Source organism: Meleagris gallopavo, chromosome 3, assembly GCF_905368555.1.
Source record: "Meleagris gallopavo chromosome 3, MGAL_WU_HG_1.1, whole genome shotgun sequence".
NCBI lineage: Eukaryota > Metazoa > Chordata > Aves > Galliformes > Phasianidae > Meleagris > Meleagris gallopavo.
Window position 1 is genome coordinate 63,640,641 of NC_139406.1, and position 22,560 is coordinate 63,663,200.

The following is a 22,560-nucleotide window of genomic DNA, read 5'->3' on the forward strand; positions in this document are numbered from 1 at the left end:
TCTCTGGCTGTTTTAATTGGTGACTACAGTTGCTGTAAAATTTGTAGAAAGAGACACAATTCATAATTGTAATTGCATAGTAGATTGTAGCATGTAGGCTCTTACCTTTAGACTCTTTCCCACTAGAAACATGAAACAGATTTATCCCACCTGATAGACAGCAGTATGAGTGCTGTGCGTCACCTCACTGGGACATCAGCTTATGGGTATAGAAATTGCTCATGACCAGAAATCTTAATTACTGCATGGCTTTCTTTATTTACCCTAGCTCACTGCTGATGAATACTGACAGAACTCGTTTTACAAGACTGTATGATGTTGGCATACAGCTCTTGTACTTAGAACAGGCTTCATTCTTATTGGTTGGACAGTGTACACTTTGTACCTAATGTGAATGTTTGCAGTTAAATAACACATGCGCTATAATGCACCTGTATTCTTTGGAACTTGCAGGCTGTTTAATATGAACGAACTGAGAAAGCACGTTTTTAGCTTTTCCACAGAAAAAAGAGCCTACTTCAGCCAAGCTGCACAGAGGCATGAGGCAGAATGAAGCCTAGGGTCAGCGTATGTTTCACCGTCATCACTAAGAAGAGTATGTGAACCTCTGTTTGCGGGAATCAATTTTCTGAAAACTGGAAAAATGTCACTGGAAAATTTAGCATATGTTAACTACAGCAGTGGTGTTTTCAAACTCCTTTATGTTGATCATAAAAGATGTGCAGAAGTGAAAAGCTGTAATTCTGTTATCATCACAACTGCATATTCTCAGAAGAGATTAATTGTAGAAAGAGTCTGCTAGTAACAGCCCTTTTTACCCAGTAGAACCACATTTCTTCACATTTTTCCCAGGGTGTCCACACCTTCCTCGCATGATGATGCCCAAAGTTAGACACAGTATTTCAGAATGTCACTTGCGTCACACAGAAAAGGGACTATTACCCCTCTTCTCCATGACGTGCTTCTTCTCTATATGCAGACTAGAATAGTATCAGCTGCTTCTCCCCCTGTATCACATTTCAAGAGCGCGGTTACCAACCTGCTCGATGGGGGTTTGGCAACTGACCTCAACAGGAGCAGGTTCACATCTCATCTCCAACTGGCTGAGTCTGCCAGTCCCTAAGGGCTTCTCATAGCGTTTCTGAGGAACAGGTCACTGTCTTCATCTTAAATACTAAGTCCAGTAATACTACTAACTAATTTGGTGAGTAATTACTGGTGTGAATAATAGCATCCACTTTCTCCTAGACGTGAAATATTACTGAGACATTTGTTATATTCTGTTGCAGCTTGTGATTTCAGCACTTTACTAGTACCTTTTCATTTAAATAATACTGTTCACTACACTATAAAAATACACAACATGCCACCCATGATATTTGGCTACTCAGTGAAGACTAGGATGAAAAAACTACCAATTTCTATGTCATTTTATTAGACTTCTCTCTCTTTGCTATTTTTCACTTCCATTTTTTTTTCTTATTAACAATCAGCAGTACTCCTCTTAGAATCAGACAGGAAAACTGCCTAGACACAGCTGATCTTCCTTTTGAAAATATTATGAAATCAGAAAATACAACATATTCAATGAAGTTCAGAATCAAAACAGGGCTGATTTGGCTATCAAACTTTATATTAAAAACAAAATACTTATGGCTCTGTTATTTATTATTCTCTTAGTAGATTCTCCCATTTTGCATAGCCTTTCTATTCCACGTTAAAACATGTTCCCAGTGAGACTTTGATGATAGACTGTTGAAGTTATATCAGATACACTGCCACTTGGGCCACTTACAAACATGTAGGAAAGAGCAGGTTTTTCTTCTTTGCACTGTTTTATTCTGAACACCTTTTGATTTTAGCGGTAATAAAAGAAGTCTGGCACTGAGGTGCATTAAAAGGAGCATGGCCAGAAGTTCAAGGGAGGTGATTCTCCCCCTCTACTCTGCCCTGGTGAGGCAACATCTAGACTACTGCATCCAGTTCTGGGTTCCTCAGTTCAAAAAAGATGGTCTCCTAGGAGACCAGAGGAGGTCCACAAAGATGATTAAGGGCCTGGGGCATCTCCCTTATGAGGAAAGATTGAGTAACCTGGGTCTGTTCAACCTGATATCTCAAGGGAGGTGGGAAGCAAATGGATGAGGCCAAGCTCTTCCTAATGTAGCGTGGACAAGGTGTGTAGCGATAGGACAAGGAGCAATGGCCTAAAACTTGAATACAGGAAGTTCCATACAAACATGCAGAAGAACTTCTTTATGGTAAGGGTGACGGAGCACTAAAACAGGTTGTCCAGGGAGGTTCTGGAGTCTCCTTCTATGAAGATATTCAAGACCCATCTGGATGCCTACCTGTGTGAACTATGGTAGTGTACCCGCTTTAGCTAGGGGGGTCGGACTCAATGATCTCCTGACATCCCTTCCAACCCCTGCTATTCTGTGATTCTGCAATATACACCCAGTGTTTGGGTTCTAGACATCAGTACTCATGCTTGTGAATTGTGTGCCATTCAGACTCACTACTGGGAAGATATGAAAAATATGTCACAAAACAACTGAGATTACATTTGAATGACTTATATATGGAATGTGACGTGGAAATAACTAGACAGTGCTTTGGACTCTGCTCATTTTACTCACAGCTTTATACACTGCTGTCTTTACTTAAACTATAGATATTTCAAAGGGATATTTACTTGCTACTGTGATTTATCACATCATATCTTACACCAAATTTCATTTATCCATTTGCAGTTGTAGAAATTTTGAAATTATGAACTTGAAAGATACAAAAACAGGAGCAAAATAAAGGGCTCAAAAATACACTGCTTTTAAAATATGAGGTTTTATCAATTTTCACAAAAAGTAAAGAGTTAATTCAATATTTTCCAATATTCAGGATCAATATATTATAAAAACATAGAATCAGAGAATGGCTTGGTTTGGAAGGGATCTTAACAGTCATCTACCTCCAACTCCACTGCTTTGGGCAGGGCTGCCACCCACTAGATAGGGCTGCCCAGGACTCTATCCAACCTTGCCTTAAATGTCTCCAAAAACACAGCAATATTCACTAAGCTGCTTCAAATTTCTAGAAAAACTGATTTCTTACATCTAGCAATGGAATCAGTGAAGAACATTATGTGTCTGAAGTCAGCTAAGAGAACTGACTGCTGCACTGGAAATGTCAGAACCATACAAATCCAACAATCAGTTTAATTCTGGTAAAATTAAGGCATGTGATCTGTTTAGTCTTCCATCCTATTCAGGCATCTTTACAAATATACTACTGAGCTTTTGTATTTTAAGAGAAATCATCATGCCACTCACCTTCCTGACATAATGTCAGTTCTCCCTTGATCTCTAACGTCTAAGCTAACAACACTAAACTCTTGGTTTGCAATATTCCCTTACAGAGAATCACAGATTACTTTGTTCCAGGTTCCTCTTTCTTTTCTTACACTCTTCATCCTGTTTAATCTCATAAAAAACCAACCAAACAAAAAAAGCAAACCCCCAAACTACCAATTCTATGCTGCTTATGTTTCAGCTCCAGATTTGCCGTCTGTTTAGATTAAGATCTGAGTAAATAGCTGTAACAAGACTAAAATTTAGAAATCTTCACCCTCTCCAAATTCTCACCGTGATCTTCTACAGCATTCTAAAAAATACGACATTTGTCTACATTACTCAGGTCTATAATCCGAATCCCGTAAATCTTTTTTAGATCTCTGTCTCTAAACTCTCTCTACTTATGCTGTATTGCAGATTTTCTGTTCTGCATGTTAGCCATCTATTTTTCAGGCACTGGCAAATATGGAATGCCGCTGTAAAGATCTTTTTTTTTCCAGCGTTCTACCGTTTCGTCTTAAATATATCTATAACTCTCAATTTCCTGTAGAAACAAAATCAAAGGAGTCCATAGCAACAAGTCTTAATTGATGTGGTTCAAGTAGAACTGGACGCACCAACAACCACTGTATAACCCATATCATGTGTTTAAAAAATAAGACGCTTTTTCAATATAATTCAAATATGCACTAGTATAATAAAATTCTTTTAAAATAAATTACTATCCTCTAGTGAAATTTCACACTGTAAGAAAAGTTTTCACAGTATAGATTTTGTTAGCTGAACTTCAACATGGAACAAATATTTATGATGTAGTTATAAATAGTGTTTATAACGGAAATGTTGACTGCTATGATAATACTCCCATGTGATAGACCCTAATTCATCTTGTCCTTGGCTAATGGACACTTGGACAGACCAATATATAAATTTATTGGAGCAGAACAGTAGTGGTCCAGTTCTGTGTCCTGGAGTTAGGGCTTCTTTTTGGGGGCAAACGAGTAATTTTGAACAGGAAAAAGGAGGCAATTAAAACTGTAAGGTAGCACCGACCTCTTTCTTTCATACTTCCCGTAGTGGCAGCTCAGAGAGGTATACCTAAGGCTAGCTTTTACGAAGGTACTGCAAGATAGCAACTTAGCAGTGACAAAACTGCAGTTAGCTCAGGCTAGCTGCCTGACTGTCCAGCTAGCTTTGCAGACAGATTTGATAGCCTTTACTAGGCAATCCACAAGTTGTATCTAGAGGTAAATTAACTAGTTCAGTACTTAATAGAAGCCAGACAAAATTACAGTGATTTCAATAGCTTTACTTCTCTACAGGAAATTGGCTCTCTATTATTAGCTTAAAAAGTTAATTATGAGCTTTTTTCCCTCCCCCTAAGCAAGTCACTTCATTATGTCACTCAAAATTATGTTGGAAAAACTGAGAAAGCATCCTGGAAAAATGAAATTAGTTCATTTGCAACCTCTCCTTCCTTTGCTTTCTCCCAAGCCTGTTCTTTGTCCCAGGTGCATTCAGGAGGTCTGGGGAGTAAGCTGAGCCAGCATCTGTGTTTGTCAGTGCGGCAGGATGGGTGCAGAATGCCAAGAAGTCCTCATACTGAGCAGGACAAAAGATGTGGGTGGAGGCACCCATATCTAGCACTTGGCAGGACTGGTGATAAATTTGGAAGTCATATGGTTAGCCAACAGTTAGAAAAAACAGAACAAGAACAGTGCTTGAAGCCGACCTTTTCTTTTAGCCTATCTTATTACTTTGAATATCAGATACAACTCAAGTGCCTTTGTATACTTCTGTAGATTCTCCAGACGTGCAAAAAGAAGATGGAAGCAATAAATTGTAGAGAAGAGGTGTCACAGGAAGAATCTAGACAACAGTTGCATGAGGATGATGTAGCAGTGTGTCAAATCACTTAAAAAAACTGAAGAGACTTTTATATGACTAAGAATAACTAGTGAACTTCCTTTCGCTTTCAGGCACAAACTGATAGCATATCTGTTAATCAGGGAAAAATGTTCACTGTAATTGGCTTCTTAAATAAAAATATCTGGCCTCATCCACATGCGCTTAGCCAGAACATTCCTGTTAATTAGCACCAGGAAGAAATCTCTCCTTCCTGTCCATATGGAGTTTGCATTTAGTGAACTGGAGGAGATGGAGACGGCAGAGAGAAGGAAGATGAGGAGAATGTGCTTTCTTCTGAGGTTACAGACATCAACATCTGGTCAAAAGAAAGTTTAAAACACAGTTTCTCTTTAAGACATTAGAAATCTGCAGAAATTTCCTACTGCTTGAAATGCTTTTATTTCTGAAACTTTATTGCAAAATGTTCAGTAATTCTATTTCTGTAACAGTACCCTAACATTATAGGAAATAACGGTGATAAATACTAATAATTCTTTTTATTAGAAAATTTTCATTTGCTGTTCATGTATTTCATCTAAAATTCTGTTCACCTTTCTAGCATGGCTTAACCATTAAACTGCTTCTTGATTGCTCTCACGCCTTGCTCAGGAGGTCAAAGGCTGGAAGAATTTTCTGGTGAGCATTGTGTATTCTTCAAGTAGCTGGTTGGCTTGACAAATAATCTGCCATAAAACAATTCAGATTTGAATTTAATTGCTCCATGGTAAAGTGCCCAGACTCTTACCCTGCAGCAAAGTAGTTTGACCCTCTTTCATGTAATCAAATGTTATTCATTCAAACTGAATGAAAGAACAGCATACATTTGCTGCAGGATATGTATGCATACAGACAAGTACAGCTTAGCTGTCCAGCCTGTGTAAGTTCATACTTTAGTTTACCTCCTGACAGCATGTTTACAAGAGTAAATGCTAGAGATGCCTTGTAGAATTTAGCATAAATAGGTCAGTCACATCCATTAAACTTGTTCAAGATTAGAACAATCTTCCCCCTTTTTACTGGGTGCCAAAAGCCTTTCTTTTCTATTACATCTTCCATTAGTCATTTACCCTTCTCTAGGCTTTAACAAGTGACACAAAACAGCCTTTATTGTTTTTCTCTAAGCAAAGAAAATCTCAAACTGTCCCTAGATGACTCCTTTGAATGAGAAAATGGCTCAGGTTTCATTTGTTTCCTGTCCTGATACGCTCTTTTCTGACACATCTGCAAGTTTAGTGATGCCTGGAGGAAACAAACAGGTCAGCACTGGCATTTCTCAAAATTTGTTTTATTTGGTAATAAAAAGGCCTGTAAAGTCTGGTCTCTATAAAGACTGGAACATTTGTTCAATCTACGAAACCTACAGCCTTGCGGATAGCACTCTGCAAAGATATGCCATCGTTACAGCTATCAATCACTAGCCAAATCTCTGCTATAGCTGAATAGAAGTAGAATTTTTCCTGAGTCCCAGCTGAACAAGCTTACATGAAACAGCTCCTTGTAGGCTTATGACCACTTAGACTATGGCTTAGATCTTTCCAATCATATCTGTTTTCCCAATATGCAAATATTAAGATAATTATTTACTGGCAAACTAAATTCGAAGATTTCTATAGTGCTTCAATCTTCTTGATTCAGACTGACACTATTATTCATACCTACTGAATGCTACTTTGCTTCCTACCACTTTGTTCTCATTTCAATCTCATTTCGAGCTACATTAAAAAGCTAGAACCTCTTGGCAGTTCTTGATGAATGTTTTAATGAACGTAACACAAGAGAGAAAAGCAATTGGGAAGTGAGAACTGTCATGGTACAACGACTTATGAATATTCACTGTAATTATAAATTGTGTGTAATACTAGGATATATAGCCCAGAGTGTCTCATATTAAAAATCTGAAATTTGAGAGCTTTATCAAAGATTTTCATATTTATTTAAATGCATCTAGACCTTAGGTAATACAGAAATCACTTCTTTAGACAAATGCTTAACTTTTTTACAGAAAAGTGTATGTACTTTAAATTTTCTCTCTTTCTTGTTGGTTTGCTACATACATTTACTCCTTACTGACAGCATACCTCCTGATCACTCAAAGCTCTTTAAGCTTACAGAGAAAAATTACATTTTCCCACCACAAGTTATTTTCAAGACAACTTAGTACAAATGAAATCTTTTTCTGATGAATTTATTGGTGTCGCATTTCATACCATCATGTACTTATATTTTCTCTTGAGTCCTCTAGCCATTTCTTTGTTTTAGGGGCTTAGCAGCTTTGAAATACTTTCAATCCAGGTGCTTTAACTCCCTCATTTTTATCTTCAACCAAGTTCTCCTTCCACAGAGTCCCCGCTATTAGTTCTTAGCCTGGAACAGGCTGCCCAGAGAGGTTGTGGATGCCCCATCCTGGAGGTGTTCAAAGCCAGATTGGATGGAGCCCTGGGCAGCCTGGTCTAGTATTAAATGGGGAGGTTGATGGCCCTGCATGTGGCAAGTGGGTTGGAGATTCATGATCTTTGAGGTCCCTTCCAACCCTGGCTATTCTGTGATTCTTAGCATGACTAAAATTAGGATTTCTTAACTTATGACTAATGAGATGAACTGCTACTATAGACTGGAAGTTCATCAACTGATGAAAGAATGAAATAATGAAAAAAAGAAAACGATTTCAGTATCATGGGAGTAAATATGGGCCGCTAATATGATGAATCCAGAGACAAGGTTGTATAGAAGTGATTTCCCACAGTGAAAGGTACATACTGATATCATGTTAAAGTAGTAAAGTCTTACTACTCAAAATACTTCTGTAGAGCATTGTCTAGAATTCTGGTCACCCATGTGACACAAGGTCACCCAAGAAAAACACATTTAAACCTGGATACAAAGGTAGACCGTAAGACTTGTAAGCCTCAACCCTTCTCCTAGTAACACATAGAAACAACCTCAATTTCTGTTTATTTATGTTCTCTGATGTCTTAGTGCTATCATCTTGAATAAGCTAATAACCAGCCAAAGCTGTAAGCCTGATTCCAACTTTTTGACACTTCATTTTTTAATACAAAGCAATATTAACAAATAATCAAAAAATGAAAACAAAATCTGGGGCAACATGCAATCTTCACTACCTAACTACTGTATCTGAAAAAATGACAACATTCAAAATGGAATAGTATTTAATATTTAACACAGAATCATTTTATTGTGAGGAAGAAAGACTGGCCACAAACCAAAACCAATCTACAATTACCTGGTTGGTAGAAATTTGGTGAAAGTTCTCTGGCAACTGCTCTTGCAATATCACATTCCTGACGAGCAGACTGAGCAGCCTGATCCGCAGCATCAGCTTTAGCTCTTGCATGTGCAGTTCTGTACAGAGTAGAAAACAAGTTATATGCAGAGGTGTCTTTTATATGCTGCACCAATAATGAGAGAATAAAGTATTGCTTCCCTTAGCTACTGTACACTGTACTGCACAGTACATTGCTATGCCCACATGCTCTCTACAACTGCAAATCAAAGCATACAAATTACTCTTCTCAGTTATTCAGCCCTGCTTATCCTTGTATCATATTTACTTGTAGATACGCAATTTACAACCCAGCTTTATAAACTTTCTAAGTAGGAAAATAAGAAGTACCTAAATGAAACAGATATGATGATTATATGGTCAAATGTTAATACACGGAACACAAAGTTTACAGGAGGTCAGACTGGGACACTACACTCCTGAACAGGGAGCTCTGAGACCAGGACACACAATCTTCTGAGAGATTCCAGAATGCCTTTAAAAAAAACACAACACTTTTACAACATTTCCTGTCTGTGCCAGAGGGGTTGGGACTTGATGATACTTGAGATCCATTTCAGTTCAAACCATTCTATATAATTTGATGATTCTATGATACAATTTCAAAGTTAATGATCAACGTCGGGTAAAAAGCAAATTTGTGGTACGCTCGCCCAAAAATTTGAGAATGTCTCCCACAGTCAGGCTACTTTGGAAATGAATGGGATCAAAAACTCATGTCTGATACTTCAATAGGCATTTGTATAAATGGAGAATTAACATGCTTACATTCTTCTAATTCACTGAATTTCAAATCCAAAACAGTGTGGAAAAGGCAACTTTCAAAAGTCAAGAAAACAGTTCAGAATATTTTCATGAAGTAATCTGCCCTCAGCTTCTCTCTTTTTTTCCTTCTGTTTTTCTTAAAAAGTCTTAAGAATAGCTTGTCAAATGCCTCTCACTTCAGACTGTGCAAATAGATTGCTGCGTTACTGCGTGATCGCATTGCTTTTCCTCCCATCTTCTTACATCAGTTCATTTTTAAATGGTCATCTGTTTAAAAATCCCTGATGGCAGCACTGGCTGTGTCTTTCAGTGCCAGCAGATAGCCTAGAGCTATAAAATGGTTCATTAGAACTAAGGGGAAGCTAAACATAGCAAAAACAGCAGTTTTTCAGACCTACTCAAGATATGCATAACATTTCTGAAACAGTTATATTCAATTTCATCATCTCAGGAGTTTTCTTACTGTGCTCTTGCTGAAAATTGAAGTAAGAGTAAATTAGGAAGACAATAAAAGCAACCATGGGCCTGGCAATTTTATTTAAAAGAAATAAAATAAATGAAACCCTCAAATTTTCTATTACTTCTATCTAAAAATTCAGTTTTATTTTCAAGGAATAAAGAAAAGTTCTGTATGTTTCAGACAAAGGAAGAATTACAAGTTAGCACTGACTTGTATGAGTAGGAGATTAACAGCATGGTAAACTTTGCATTTCTAAAAAGACACTTAATCCCACAGGGTTCTAGTATAAACACAAACATAAAAAAATCCCACAGTTTCATCTGTGGTGCCCAGAGAAGATTTATTTATGTCCTCCCTAAAACGTGTATGGGGATAAATGCTAAATGTTATTTCAAAGCTTAGCTTGTCATAATTTAATGGATAAATATCATCTCAAGTTGCCTTCTCATCGGTCCCCTTGGTCTCTAAAAAAAAGATACTTGTAGTCAGTATCAGGAAAGAAACTGTTAATCAAAACAAACACACTGTATAATCCCATATGTACTCTGTGCAGTTCATGAATGGTTGTACGGTATGTACTTGCTTAGTAACAGTAATCAAAACTGTTCTTTCTCTATAATCATTATTTTCAATTAGATGAGCTATTCTTAGTTCCTGCATAATTATGTCTATGTAGCATAAACCTAATGAAGCAATCATAGCACTGGGACACTGTTTTATGAGACAATAATGTCTGCACATGGATAAACTAGACTCTGATCATCCTATTGTGATCACAGAACAACCAGACAATTCTCATGTAAGAATAGTCTAATGCTATTGTCACAGCTGCAGTAGACATTTTAAAAGCTTATATACTAAATGACGAGTATTGGAAAACTGTACTGCTAGTTGTTTATTGATGTGAATTTTCTGTAGTATTATAGCCAAGAAGCAAATGACACATCCAGTCTAAGCATGTATGAAAGTGGCAGAGGCACTGAACGGAGTCACAGATAATGAGCTAGTGATGCTTGGCCACATGCAGCTGGGCGGAAGCAAGCCACAGCAGGAGCACACGGGAACAGAAGGTAAACGAATGCTGCCTTGCTTGGCTACTCAGACCTTTCATTTTTTTTAACCTATGAATTCCTGCTGTTCTGCTGCTTTCATACCAGCAGTCAGGAGCCCTAGCAGATCAGGATGGAGTGGTTGCTGAGATGTGTGCTGCCGATACCCAAAAAATCCACAGCAGAGAGGGAAGAGGCAGCACGAGCTACAGGAGAGCAGAGACAGAAGAGCAGTACCAGTGTCCATGCTCCCAAGCAGGCCTTCTGCCAGCCAAACAGCAATGTCTGCTCATGGCCATGCTGAGACATCTCTCTAATGGCCTCTTCAGTGAGCACCAGCACGATACTTGGCAAATGGAGAAAGAACAGAAGAAATGGGCAGAGTCTGGCTTTTGTATCTAACAGAGCTGTGCATTCCAGCTGTGAACACGTGCTTTTCACTTTATGCTATTTGCTTTCTACCACCTTGGTGTCAGGATACTTTACTAATTGGCAGCATGTACTTTTTTGTTTCAATTTGCAATCATATAGTTGGATTTTTTTTTTTTACTTCCTGCACGCTCACTTCTGTCAGACTCAAATAATTTTTCAGCTTTTTCATTGGCATTTTTTCAGCTGCACATTTTGAGGGACAGTGTGCCACCTAACTGATGAGTTCACTGTAGTCTTAAATGCATTCACAGTTATATCTGTTACAGGAATCAGGCTGTACTTACATTAAAAAATGAACCCACAGCAACAGCCACAAGTTCAGACATAGCACTGGTATGGTATGTGGAGCCTGTAAACATACCAGCCTACATCATGATTGAATAAGGGCCGCAGGACCAGTGATTAACTGCGTAACTACTATTAGTAGAAACTTCATTTAGACTCCTTTCAGAGTCAGATTCTGAAAGCCTAAGCTTTCTAGACTGTGGAACAACTGGTACTGCTACTAGTATCTTTTTTATTCTCTGGTTGGTTGCATTGGTAAATATATAGATGGATTCTGAGCTACACTCAAGGGATTATAAGCACAGAGTTGGAGGGGATCATACTGTGTCCCCTTCCAGCAACGCTACAAGCAGATTTCCATGTACTTATGTCTCAAAAGTGACTTGGAGGGGGAATAGTGAGGGCTGAAGAGCTTAAACATTATCTAGCATTCTGTAGCAACAATGCTTCTATATAATACCATTTGTCTTGAATGCATTATGTAATATTTATCTAAATTTAAACTCCATTTAGAACTGTCAATTACCCTTGAGATTATTTTGTATTCCCATGATATCCTTCAACGTATTTGTAATTCATGTCCAGTCACTGTCAAGTGAAAATGTAAGCAATATATTTACTTTCTTTCATTCATCTTTCAGCTTATTTTAAGCACAGGGATTCCAACATAAAGCTTGCTGAGTATTATTTGACACATACAATTTTCTCACATTTCAGTTTGCCAAATATATGAACCATAATTATGTTCCTAAATACAAATTATTGTAAATTAATAATCTTAATAATGTTTCTAACAGGTTTCCATATTGTAAAAAAATAAATAAATCAGTAAAGTTTAAACCTGCATAAAATACTCAGAGATATACAAGGGCTGCTCAGAAAGTAATGCCTCCTATTTTATTATGTCGGCCCATGACATCAGAGGGAGATGTTGTTGCTATGGTAGTAGAGGTTGAACCCATCAACATTCCATTCCATTTTGTTGCCATGCGACAGATGGCAGTTGAAGGGCAGTTTGACAAAATGGTGTCTGACATGGAAGTGTGTCTGAAGCAAAGGTGTGTCACTGAACTCCTTCACGCGGAAAAACCGGTACCCATGGACATTCACTGATGCTTCGTGCATGTTTCTGGAGACCAAACAGTGGACGTGAGCACTGTGAGGTGGTGGATGGTGTATTTCAGCAGTGGTGACAGCGATGTGAAAGAGCAGCATTTTGAATGCCATCCGCAGCTGCCACACCATGAAATGAACAGTGTCTTGATCAGCTCAGCCATGTGAATCAGAGGGTTACAACTAGGGAACATGGCATAAATGCATTGGAAACAGTGGTGGCAACACTGGAATATCACAAAGTTTGCACCAAATAGGTCTCACAAATGCTTCACAAGGGAACAGAAAGAACACCATATGCAAGTTTGGCAGGACCCACTGAACCAACACGAGGCTGAAGGTGACAGTTTCCTGGATCATGTAATTACCAGTGACGAGGCATGGTGTCACAGATGTGAGACAGAATCAGAATGGCAGTCTATGGAGGGGTGACACATAAACTGATGTGCACTGCACTTTGGGAAAGGAACGGGGCGATCCTTCTGGATTTCCCAGAACCTGGACAAACCATCACATCTGATCACTACATTTACTGGCAAAAATGCATAGTTAATGCTGGTGACTATGTCGAAAAACAGTGTTTTGTAGCCGAGAATTTGTTCTACCAAACAGTGTTATTGTGCCCTTTGTATCCATTACAGTTTCCATGGAAACAAATAAGATACATTAATTTCAGAGAGACCTATGTGTTTAATTTATGGCAATCTTCAGGTTTGTCTGACTAACTTCATATATTGCACCTTACCACCTTTATCATCCCTTCTGAAACTGGAATTCTATTAAAAAAGTCCCCTTTTCCCTCAATTCTAAAATTCACTTATTTTTTCTAGTAAGCAAAGAATTCTATGCTATTCGTTGCTTTTTTTTTCCATGTATGAAATTTTACAACCTTTTCTTTTATCTTTTGGAGGTTGAACTCTGCAACATTCCTATAGATATCAAAAGAGTTTCAAGGAGAAGAGATCATGATTAGTAGAAAATTTTGAAGGAATAATTCTTCAGTAATTTTTTTTTACCCTATTTCCAACTATGCATTTTTTGACACGGCAATTGAGAGATTGTCATTTATCAAGTGCACTAATCATCTTGCTCATCTTCTTTCAGTGATAATACTGAGTGGAAAACTATTCTCTTACAGTAGGATAAAGTTATGTCTGTGCACAACTATACAGAGTTACTTAGGAACTCTAGGCTCAGCAACTCAGTACTGTAGAATAGCTCAGAAGTGAGGCTACGTCACTGAATATCAACAAGAAATGGGAGTTTCAGAGAAACAGAGCAGTAAAAGAATTATGTACAGATATTGCAACATGAGAACTTTGTGTCACTGAGAAACTTAAAGTGCTTATGAAGTGCATACTGAACTGACCAAATGAAGCATGTGTCTTCAATCAAGAGAGCCACAACTTAAGCTCTCTGAAGTACTTTATTTGATTAATCTCCTTTGTGTCTTGCTAGATTTCAGTTTCAAGAAGCTGTTCCCTCTCAACGAACTGACTTCACTCAAGGACTGGACTAGCTTGGCGCTACTAGCAAACTTTCACGTAGTGAAGCATAAGCAGAGCTATTATATGCACAGGCATATAATTGTTTGCATTATATGCAAAGGCTGGAACCTTGGCCCACATAATCTTACCTAATGGATTTTGCTTTTGCAAACTCCTCTTTTCCAGTCTCAATTTGTTTCTGCTTTTTTTTTTTTTCCCCCCTCCCAGTTCTATTCCATATTAGAAGAACAGAAAAAATACTACTTTTTCTTAAAAACTCATGAAAAATGGATGAAAGTCCATAGAATTGGCAGACAGTCAATCTGGTTTGAGCACTTGAGAAAATAACCTGAGGGTACTGACTAGTTTGCCAGATGTCAGTCCTGAGCATAAATAACAGCATAAATAAACAGAATTTACATCCACAAAGATTTATAGGCTAACAGCATACAACGCCAGAAACCGTGCCTTAACAAAAAGTAGATTTTGCCAAACACTTCATACATATATAATGATAACAGGCCTAATACTTTATCAAGATTGCCTTGACTTAACATACTTGGTTTTTTTTCAAGGTTTCTAATTTTTTATCCTATGGCAAAATAATTAAATAGCACAAACTATGTCCAATTAAAATAAGGCATATCAAAATGGCTTAAAAGCTAATTCACTGACGCACCTCAAAATGTAACCCAGAAGACATCAAAATAAAAAGTTGAAACATGCATTTTATCTTAGAAACTGGGTTTTGCTCCAGAGTAGTGAAATATTTTAGTTTTATAACATCACAATAAAATCTAAAGCATACGGTATTAGAGATGGCAGATTATACAACTTTCTGATTCAAACAAAACCCAGAAGGATATTTTATTGTGTTATATCCTAAAGTTCAAGGATAACAACTTCAAAAAGCATTGCATTTAACTGTACTGAAACAGAGCACTGTGGAAGGAAAAACCTCACCAGTACGAGAGACTAACATGGAAAGTGGCATAGGAATATGAGATCAGCTTGGATGGCCCCACATTGCAGCAAAAGGAAGGTTTAATGTAATCTTTCTACAACTAAGAGACAAAAAATAAGCGTAAACAAGAATTTGTTATTGCTGTGCAACATAACCCAGAATCCACAAAACCACTGATGGAACAATACCCAACTCATCTATGTCTCAAGAAGGGAAATGTCAGAATCACAGAATAATCAAAGTTCTGAAAAGAAAAGCTTCTTGACGTAAACTTATGTAATCTCACATCTAGTCATTATTGGAATAACACTGGGAAGTCACTTATCATGGTGTACACATGGATAGTCAATAGTGGAAATTGTTGAAGACAAAATGGAGAAGACCAACATTTCAGAAAGGCACAGCTGGTACAAGCATTAGAACACAAATTTGGATGTACTCAACTTTGAAATGCTTTGAATAAATTTTATGTAAAAAAAGATTTCAAAGTCTTGCAAATGATATTAGACAGTGTACTAAAAATTTACTTTAATCCATTTTCTGAGAAAAATAACATGGTATTTTGTTTACAGGAAGCAAGATTAGATGATTTAGAGGCTGTTTACATTACGTATTTCAGACATCTGACGTCAGTGCCTCATTTGAGACATCCCTCTCACTCAGAAACTTCAAACATTTGCAGTTTGATCCTCTGTACTGCATGGATGACCACTCCTGCAGTGGTCAGTGTGAGCACTCTGCTGTGCCTATGAATGTAAATAATCTTACTGTGAACATCAATCTATGTTTTTACCTCAGATTCAATCTTCTTAATACTTGTTTAAAACCTGTTTGCATACTCCTTTAGATACCTGTGGTCCCCTTTAATAAAAACAGGACTGTTCCACAGTTTAAGGGTGCTGAGGTAACTGTTTCTATAATCTATACCAGTTTTCTATAGTTTATATTTATTTTTGGGATAGCATCCCAAAAAAGATGGTATTTCTGAAAATCCACTTCTGACATAGAGCTGCAAGTCTTATTTCCCTTATTGTTCTTCTAGCCCTGCAGGCATTCTCACATGTTCAGCAAAAAACCTCACGTGCAGATGTCAGAATTTAAAAAGTGGTTTTGGATTGCTGTTAAAGCATCACTAGACAAGCTGCAATTACACTGTACTCTCCCTAACCTTAGGTGTCCCACTAGCCTGGCATTATTTATGTTCACACCAGACAATCTGCCCATGGATAATACACATCTTCATGTGATGTATTTACTTTCATCATCATTCGTTACTCTGTCAGAAGCTTGAACGAGCAGAGTTTTTCTTTCTTATTGATTGTACTTCATCTCAGTACTAGCACAGAAATCTTAAGATGATACAGTTGTCAATTTCAGCAAGAGGAGCAACATAATTTCACACAGAAAACAAGTTCTCCTGGGGGGCAACTTACAAGTCAGTGGACAAAAACCACTCCTGTATGCTCCTAGGGAATTTTCCCAATGGTGATTTCACAGACAGTATCTTTTCATGTTGCTAACTCCTAAGTACATCTAAAGTATATATCTTGACGTTTGTCTATCCTTCTTCATGGGACAGACTACATTCTAACTGATTTTATTACTAAGTCTTCTTAGAGAGTAATACTTTCTTCCAGTTTTGTAGGCTCTTAACAGTAATTCCTGCAGACAGGAGATTTTAGGAAAAGATAAAGGAAAATCTGCCAGCAAACAATTTGTTGTTTCTGATCATCATGGCCAACTATGCTGGTTGAGTAAAGCAACTTCTGAACCTAGCTGAAAGCATAAAAAAAACAAGTACATTCTTGAGCTTCAGCTGCTCCTGATGATATAAAAAAACAGGAGGTAGAAATGCATCTCTTTCCTTCATCACAAAAAATGAGTTTCAAGGAAAAAGAACTCCATGCAATAATGATTTAGCACACGAAAAGTAAACCCACTAAAAGAAATGGGAACTCAGGGACTGCTGTGACCATTTGCCTACAGCATTTCTAAGGTGCATTTAGAGCACTGCATTTTCCACCTGCCAAATTTTATTTTATTTTTAAACTTTACTGCTCTCTACACCTCTGACAAATGAAATACAATGGTAGGTATGACAAGAATGCTATCATCAATACCAATATATGGCAGCTCTTCAAGATACTGCTCATAAGAAAGCAACAACAAATCACGATCCCAGGAATACAGCTGGATGAAAAAGAAGAACAGCTTGCAGAAAAAGGAAGAGACTAGGAGGTATCTTTGGATCAAGAGATTGTTTTCAACTTAAACAATAGTGTTTTTCATCGTTCTACTGAATTTAATCACTTTCAAGTGCTTGTAAAAATAAGAAAAATAAAATAAAATATGAAAAATACATTTTAAATAATTTATAATTAGAATAATTCTAGAAAATTTTCAGAAGCTCCGTTCATCAACAAACATATTCATGAAAACCAGGCCAAACATTGTCCTTGTCAATGTCTGTATTCCTTAATCTGTTCTCTATATAGAATTGGTATGCTTTTTTAGGATAAGAATTTTTTAAAACCTATGGGGGAAAAAACCAGTCCACTGTGTTGCCTGTCTGTTTTCCAAAAGCTTAGGATAAACTTATTTCAATCATTACCATTTTGTAGGGAATTGAAATCTTAACAAATGAGAACATCTGTAAACATGTAATTCCATTTAAATGAAGACCACGTTAGAATTACACTTGGAAATAATCATAGAAACACAGAATCATTCAGTTTGGAAAAGTCCTCTAAAATCATCTAGTCCAACTGTCAACCCATCACCATTATGCCCAGTAAATTACGTCCACCTTTCTTGAATATCTCCAGGGAGAGTGACTCCATCATCTCCTAGGGCAGCCTGTTCCAATGCTCCACCACTCTTTCAGAGAAGAAATTTTTCCTAATATCCAACTTGAGCCTCCTGTGGTGCAACTTGAGGCCATTATCTTTTATTCTATCATTAGTTACTTGGGAGAAGACAGCGACCTCCCACTTTGCTGCAACTTCCTTGAGGTAGTCAATCATTTCAGACACAGGGCAGGTGACAGCTATTTCACAGTTTTTGTTGTCTCTACCATGAAGAAAATCTAGGCTTGCAACAAATATAATTACAAAAAATACAGTTAGTAGCTTTAAAAGAAATTTCTCACACATAGATAACTCATGCATAAATTAGTATATGTGTATACATTAACTCTCTTAGCGATCTACAATGCTATCCAGTCTGAAACAATGACTACCATATCCTGCCAGATAAGAGAAAATTTGAAGGAAAAAAAAAAAAAGAACATTGCTCTCTGCTGGTTCTATGGGGGCTGATGAGCTCAGCCAGACGCCTGAGGGCACTTTGCGGAGTCCACATTCTGAAAGTTCACAGCAGGCTATTATTCCTGCTTCAGAGTGGTCCTTAACTGCTTTGTTCAGCTGAAGTCATGCAGATCTGCACTGTGAGGCTAAAGATTAATTTCTGTATTCTAATGTAGTAATCACATGTAAAAGTAACAACTTATTTCGGATTCAAGGACTCTATTGTTTTGAGCCTCTCTGAACAGTCACGGTCTATTTGCTCCTTTTAATTTGCTTAGAACAGCCCTTGTAGCCCTGACAATCTTCTCCTGCCTTTTCCAGCAAGCAAATATTCTCTTTTCTAAGCCGCTAGTAACAGAATTTCAGTATAAATACAACTACATGCCATGAAAGAGGAAGTATATACTAATTTCTTGTTTTTCTCTTTTCACATAAAGAGATTTATCAGACTTGACAGATATACCTAGAGGTTGATGGGTTTTACTGATTCCTATGAGTAGACATTGGAGCAATTACTAAGACAAAAATTTGCAAAATAACCTGCCCATCACCTCCAGCAAAAAGCTCTTTCTGCTACATATCACACAAAAACACAGAATGATTGATGTGGGAAGGGTCCTCTGGGTGTATGTGGTCTAACCCCACCTCAAGTAGTGCCACTCAGAATAGAGTGCCCAGAACCATATCCAGGTGGCCTTTAAAGATCTCCAAGTAGGAGACTCCACAGCCTCTCTGTACAGCCTGTGCTTGTTCTCTATCACCAACAGTTATACTCCCTTGTTATTTACAGACTATAATTTCTAAAACTAACATGACTCTAAAAACGAACACCAAATAGTATTTTTGTGAGATCTGGTGCAAATCTAGGCAAATCCTGAGCCTCAAAAATTACATTCAAGGTATTCTAAATACAATACCTTCCTAAAATGCAGACCGCTGAGCTTTGATGAATATTGGAGAGGGCAACACGCTGCATGTTCTCTCTTTTCCATAGCAAAACCACTATAGCCTCGTCAGCTTGCACAAAGCACTGGATTTGCTGTGCTGCACAGAACGATAGTGCTGCATAGGCACAAGAGCCTTTTCAAAGTGTTAGCCATTACTACATACATACCAACTAAGTTCTTTACTCTCCATGTCTTCAGTAAGTAACACTACAGGAGTAACTGGCGTTACTACAGCAATTTCTGTAACTGGCTCCTGTTGACTGAACTCCAGCAGGTGAGAGGGGACTACTTTTACCTGCTATTTTTCTTTTCTTTTCATTGAAGGAGTCTCATCATGCTATGGGCATACATCATGACAGGGGAACGGCTTATAAATTCTGTGAAAGGCAGTGTCCTGGAACGAACTTGTAGGCTGGGTGAATTATCTTGTCAGGTTGTGTACCAACATAAGATGATCCTTCTTAAAGTTTGTATGAATCTACCTTCACCTAATATGTACCTTTTCTTATGAATCCCATGGGCAAATATGAAGGTCAGAAGCACAGTAAGCCTCAGTGTTGCCTTAGTTCCTCTGCTGAAGCCTACACTGATGGGGCTTAAAGAAGGAGTGGATGATGCTCTTGAAGAACTACTGAAAGAGCAGGGGAAGTAAATATTATAAGCAAAGTAAACGTTGTAAGTAAAGTAAACCTTGCAGAAATTGATAAATCAAAAATATCAGTTCAAGGTAATTCATTGATAATCAAATTTTACATAATTAGCAAAATAATAGCAATAAAATTCTCTTAATTAAAATTTTCAGCTGTATCTACCAGTGAAGTTTATGTCCATTGAACATAACATTTAACCTTATGCTTAGCTGACAATATTTAAAAAATGGTCTGCTCAATGTAGCCATCTTGCTGCTCTGTCATGAACATGCTTCAGCAGCAAGTGGATGTATATGGAATATGATTTCAAATTAGAAGGGAGAAGTCAGTTCTCCCTTGAATTCAAGAGTGAGTCTCTTGAATCCTATTAAATAAGTAACATTTTCGCTCTCTGTGAGACAGATGTGCAGTGAAATGCCTGCTGAGATTAAGGAAATCTTTGCTATGAAGCACAACACCAAAAAGCCTGCTAATGTATCATAACACGTTAGTTTTTTAATTCTATGGACCTCCTTCAATATAACTTGAAATGCTGTGCTTGTGCTTCAGGCAGTTTCTTGTTCTTACACTTAAGCATGCAAATCCATCTATAAAGTACTGCAACTGCTGCTTTTTCTTCAGAGACTAGCAAGTTTGTTAGTGAAGTACTGTATCAAGTAGTCAAATTGTTGCTGAAAATACAAGATACAAAATAACCTCAATTGAAGGGGCTACATGGAAACTAAAAAACCTTAAAGTTCTTCAGTCTAGCATTTCCATGTATTGCATGTTCACTGCAATTCATATATGCAGAAATGCAACCTTTCTGATAGTCTGTTAGAAGAATGATATACTTTTTCTCCTGTTTTCTTGGTCTGAACAAGAATTGAAACTGCAAGGCTGTTCAGTTCCACGTTATTTCGATGGAAATCATACAGCTCAAAACATTCTCTCTCATCACCAAGCTATCTAGATGGAGTTTATGACTTAAACATACCATATATTTAATAAACAGTGACAGCATCATGGAGAATTTTGAGATACAACAACCTTTACTGGTAATTCCAGGTATACCATGCATTATCTCCCTAAACCTGCAGACTATGAATTGGTCTTATAATTTAAACACGAAATAATAAAATAAAGTATTACCAGACTGCAAGTGAGAAAATTTACAGACAACTGTGAATTGCTTTAGACAGGAAAGAAATGGTCTTTCTTATCTACCTTGAGAAAATCCATGGCATTTACAGTGCCCAGAAAGCAGAAGCTGCATCTATAGCTTTCATAAGAAGTAAGATCAAGCAAAAGCTCTACAGAGTAATCACTCCAGAAGTAAAGGAAATAAGAGCTGTCTTTAACACAGAAGATTGTAACTGCATGTACTAGACAAGACAAATGGTTTTTACAGACAGATGGCTTAGCTCCTAAACAATTAAACTTAAGGGAACAGGAAAAGATAAGAGTCTGAAAGGTTGTATTTTCTAGAGCAGGTTTAACAAAGATCTCTGTGTTCTTGTTAAATCCATTAGATTGTGTCAAAAGCAAGAATACTGACCAAGTAAAAAAAAAAAAGTGACTCCAATAGTAGTACTTAGAAGCATCTGGCTTCTAAGAGAAGACTGTGGCTGGGATAGTGGAACATTATGCTCTTTCAGCAGTTGAACAGTCTATGTTGAGGAACAGATGTGCTCATCTCCCATTGCTCTGGGTCAGAAGTTCCAGCTCTTTTGGTGAATAATATACAGTGCTGTTATGGTCGAAGAACCACAAGCTCTAAAATGGTTCCACTTCCACCAGAACCCGATGCCTACAGCTATATACTTCAGGCAATTGCTGGTCAGGATACCCAGTGTTCCATTACTTCTTGTGAAGCTACTTGCTCAACAGTGAATCCTTTTATTTCATTAAAATTAAGCTCTTCTGTGTTATCCTAAGAGTGAGGTATCACTCTGCCCTAAATGAAAAGATTTTTCTTGGCTGTCAAAACCAGTTAATCAAACAACTGCCACAAAGCTGAGGTGTACAGTTTCCCTCCACAAAAGTCAAGTCATCTGTGGCCTCTGACCCTAGGTGTGCTTTAGCTTAACAGAATTGCTCTGTATAATTAATACAACTTAGGTGGCTAGATCAGAGTCCTTGTAAAAATATTCAAGTTTTTTCTCTTGCCTATTTCTAAATTAGTCATGTCTTACTCTAGCTGGTACCCATCACAGTTTTTTTACTGAATTTAGCAGTCACTCATTAATGCGGATAATCCTGCCTGAATCAGAAACTGAAATAACATGACCTCCCAGATGTGATCCATTCCCATGTGCCTGTCTTTTGAGTTTTCAGACACATTCAGACAATGATGTGCCACAGGTCCCAACTCTTCCACATACTCATGCCTCACTGGCAGAGCAACAAGAAGATTCTCATCTCTCATTGGTGCAGATCACAGTTTTAAAAAGTACCTGAAAAAAAAATGGGACAATACTTCATATGAAGACAAGTGGCCTGCCAGTTGTCACTCTGTTCAAAGTATCATCCACAAGATATTCCCTTGAGATGCCAATCGGGTTG

General features: G+C 37.6%; 1 protein-coding gene across 3 annotated transcripts in view; it reads right to left on the reverse strand.

Moving 5' to 3' along the window:
- The window catches only part of JPH1 (junctophilin 1), an 81,975-nt gene that overhangs the window by 19,488 nt on the left and 39,927 nt on the right, over nucleotides 1–22,560 (reverse strand). For all 3 annotated transcript variants that reach the window (XM_085221297.1, XM_085221296.1, XM_085221295.1), the window contains exon 3: nucleotides 8,500–8,618. In XM_085221297.1, the coding sequence (XP_085077423.1) occupies nucleotides 8,500–8,618 (119 nt within the window). The remainder of the gene's footprint in view (nucleotides 1–8,499; nucleotides 8,619–22,560) is intronic.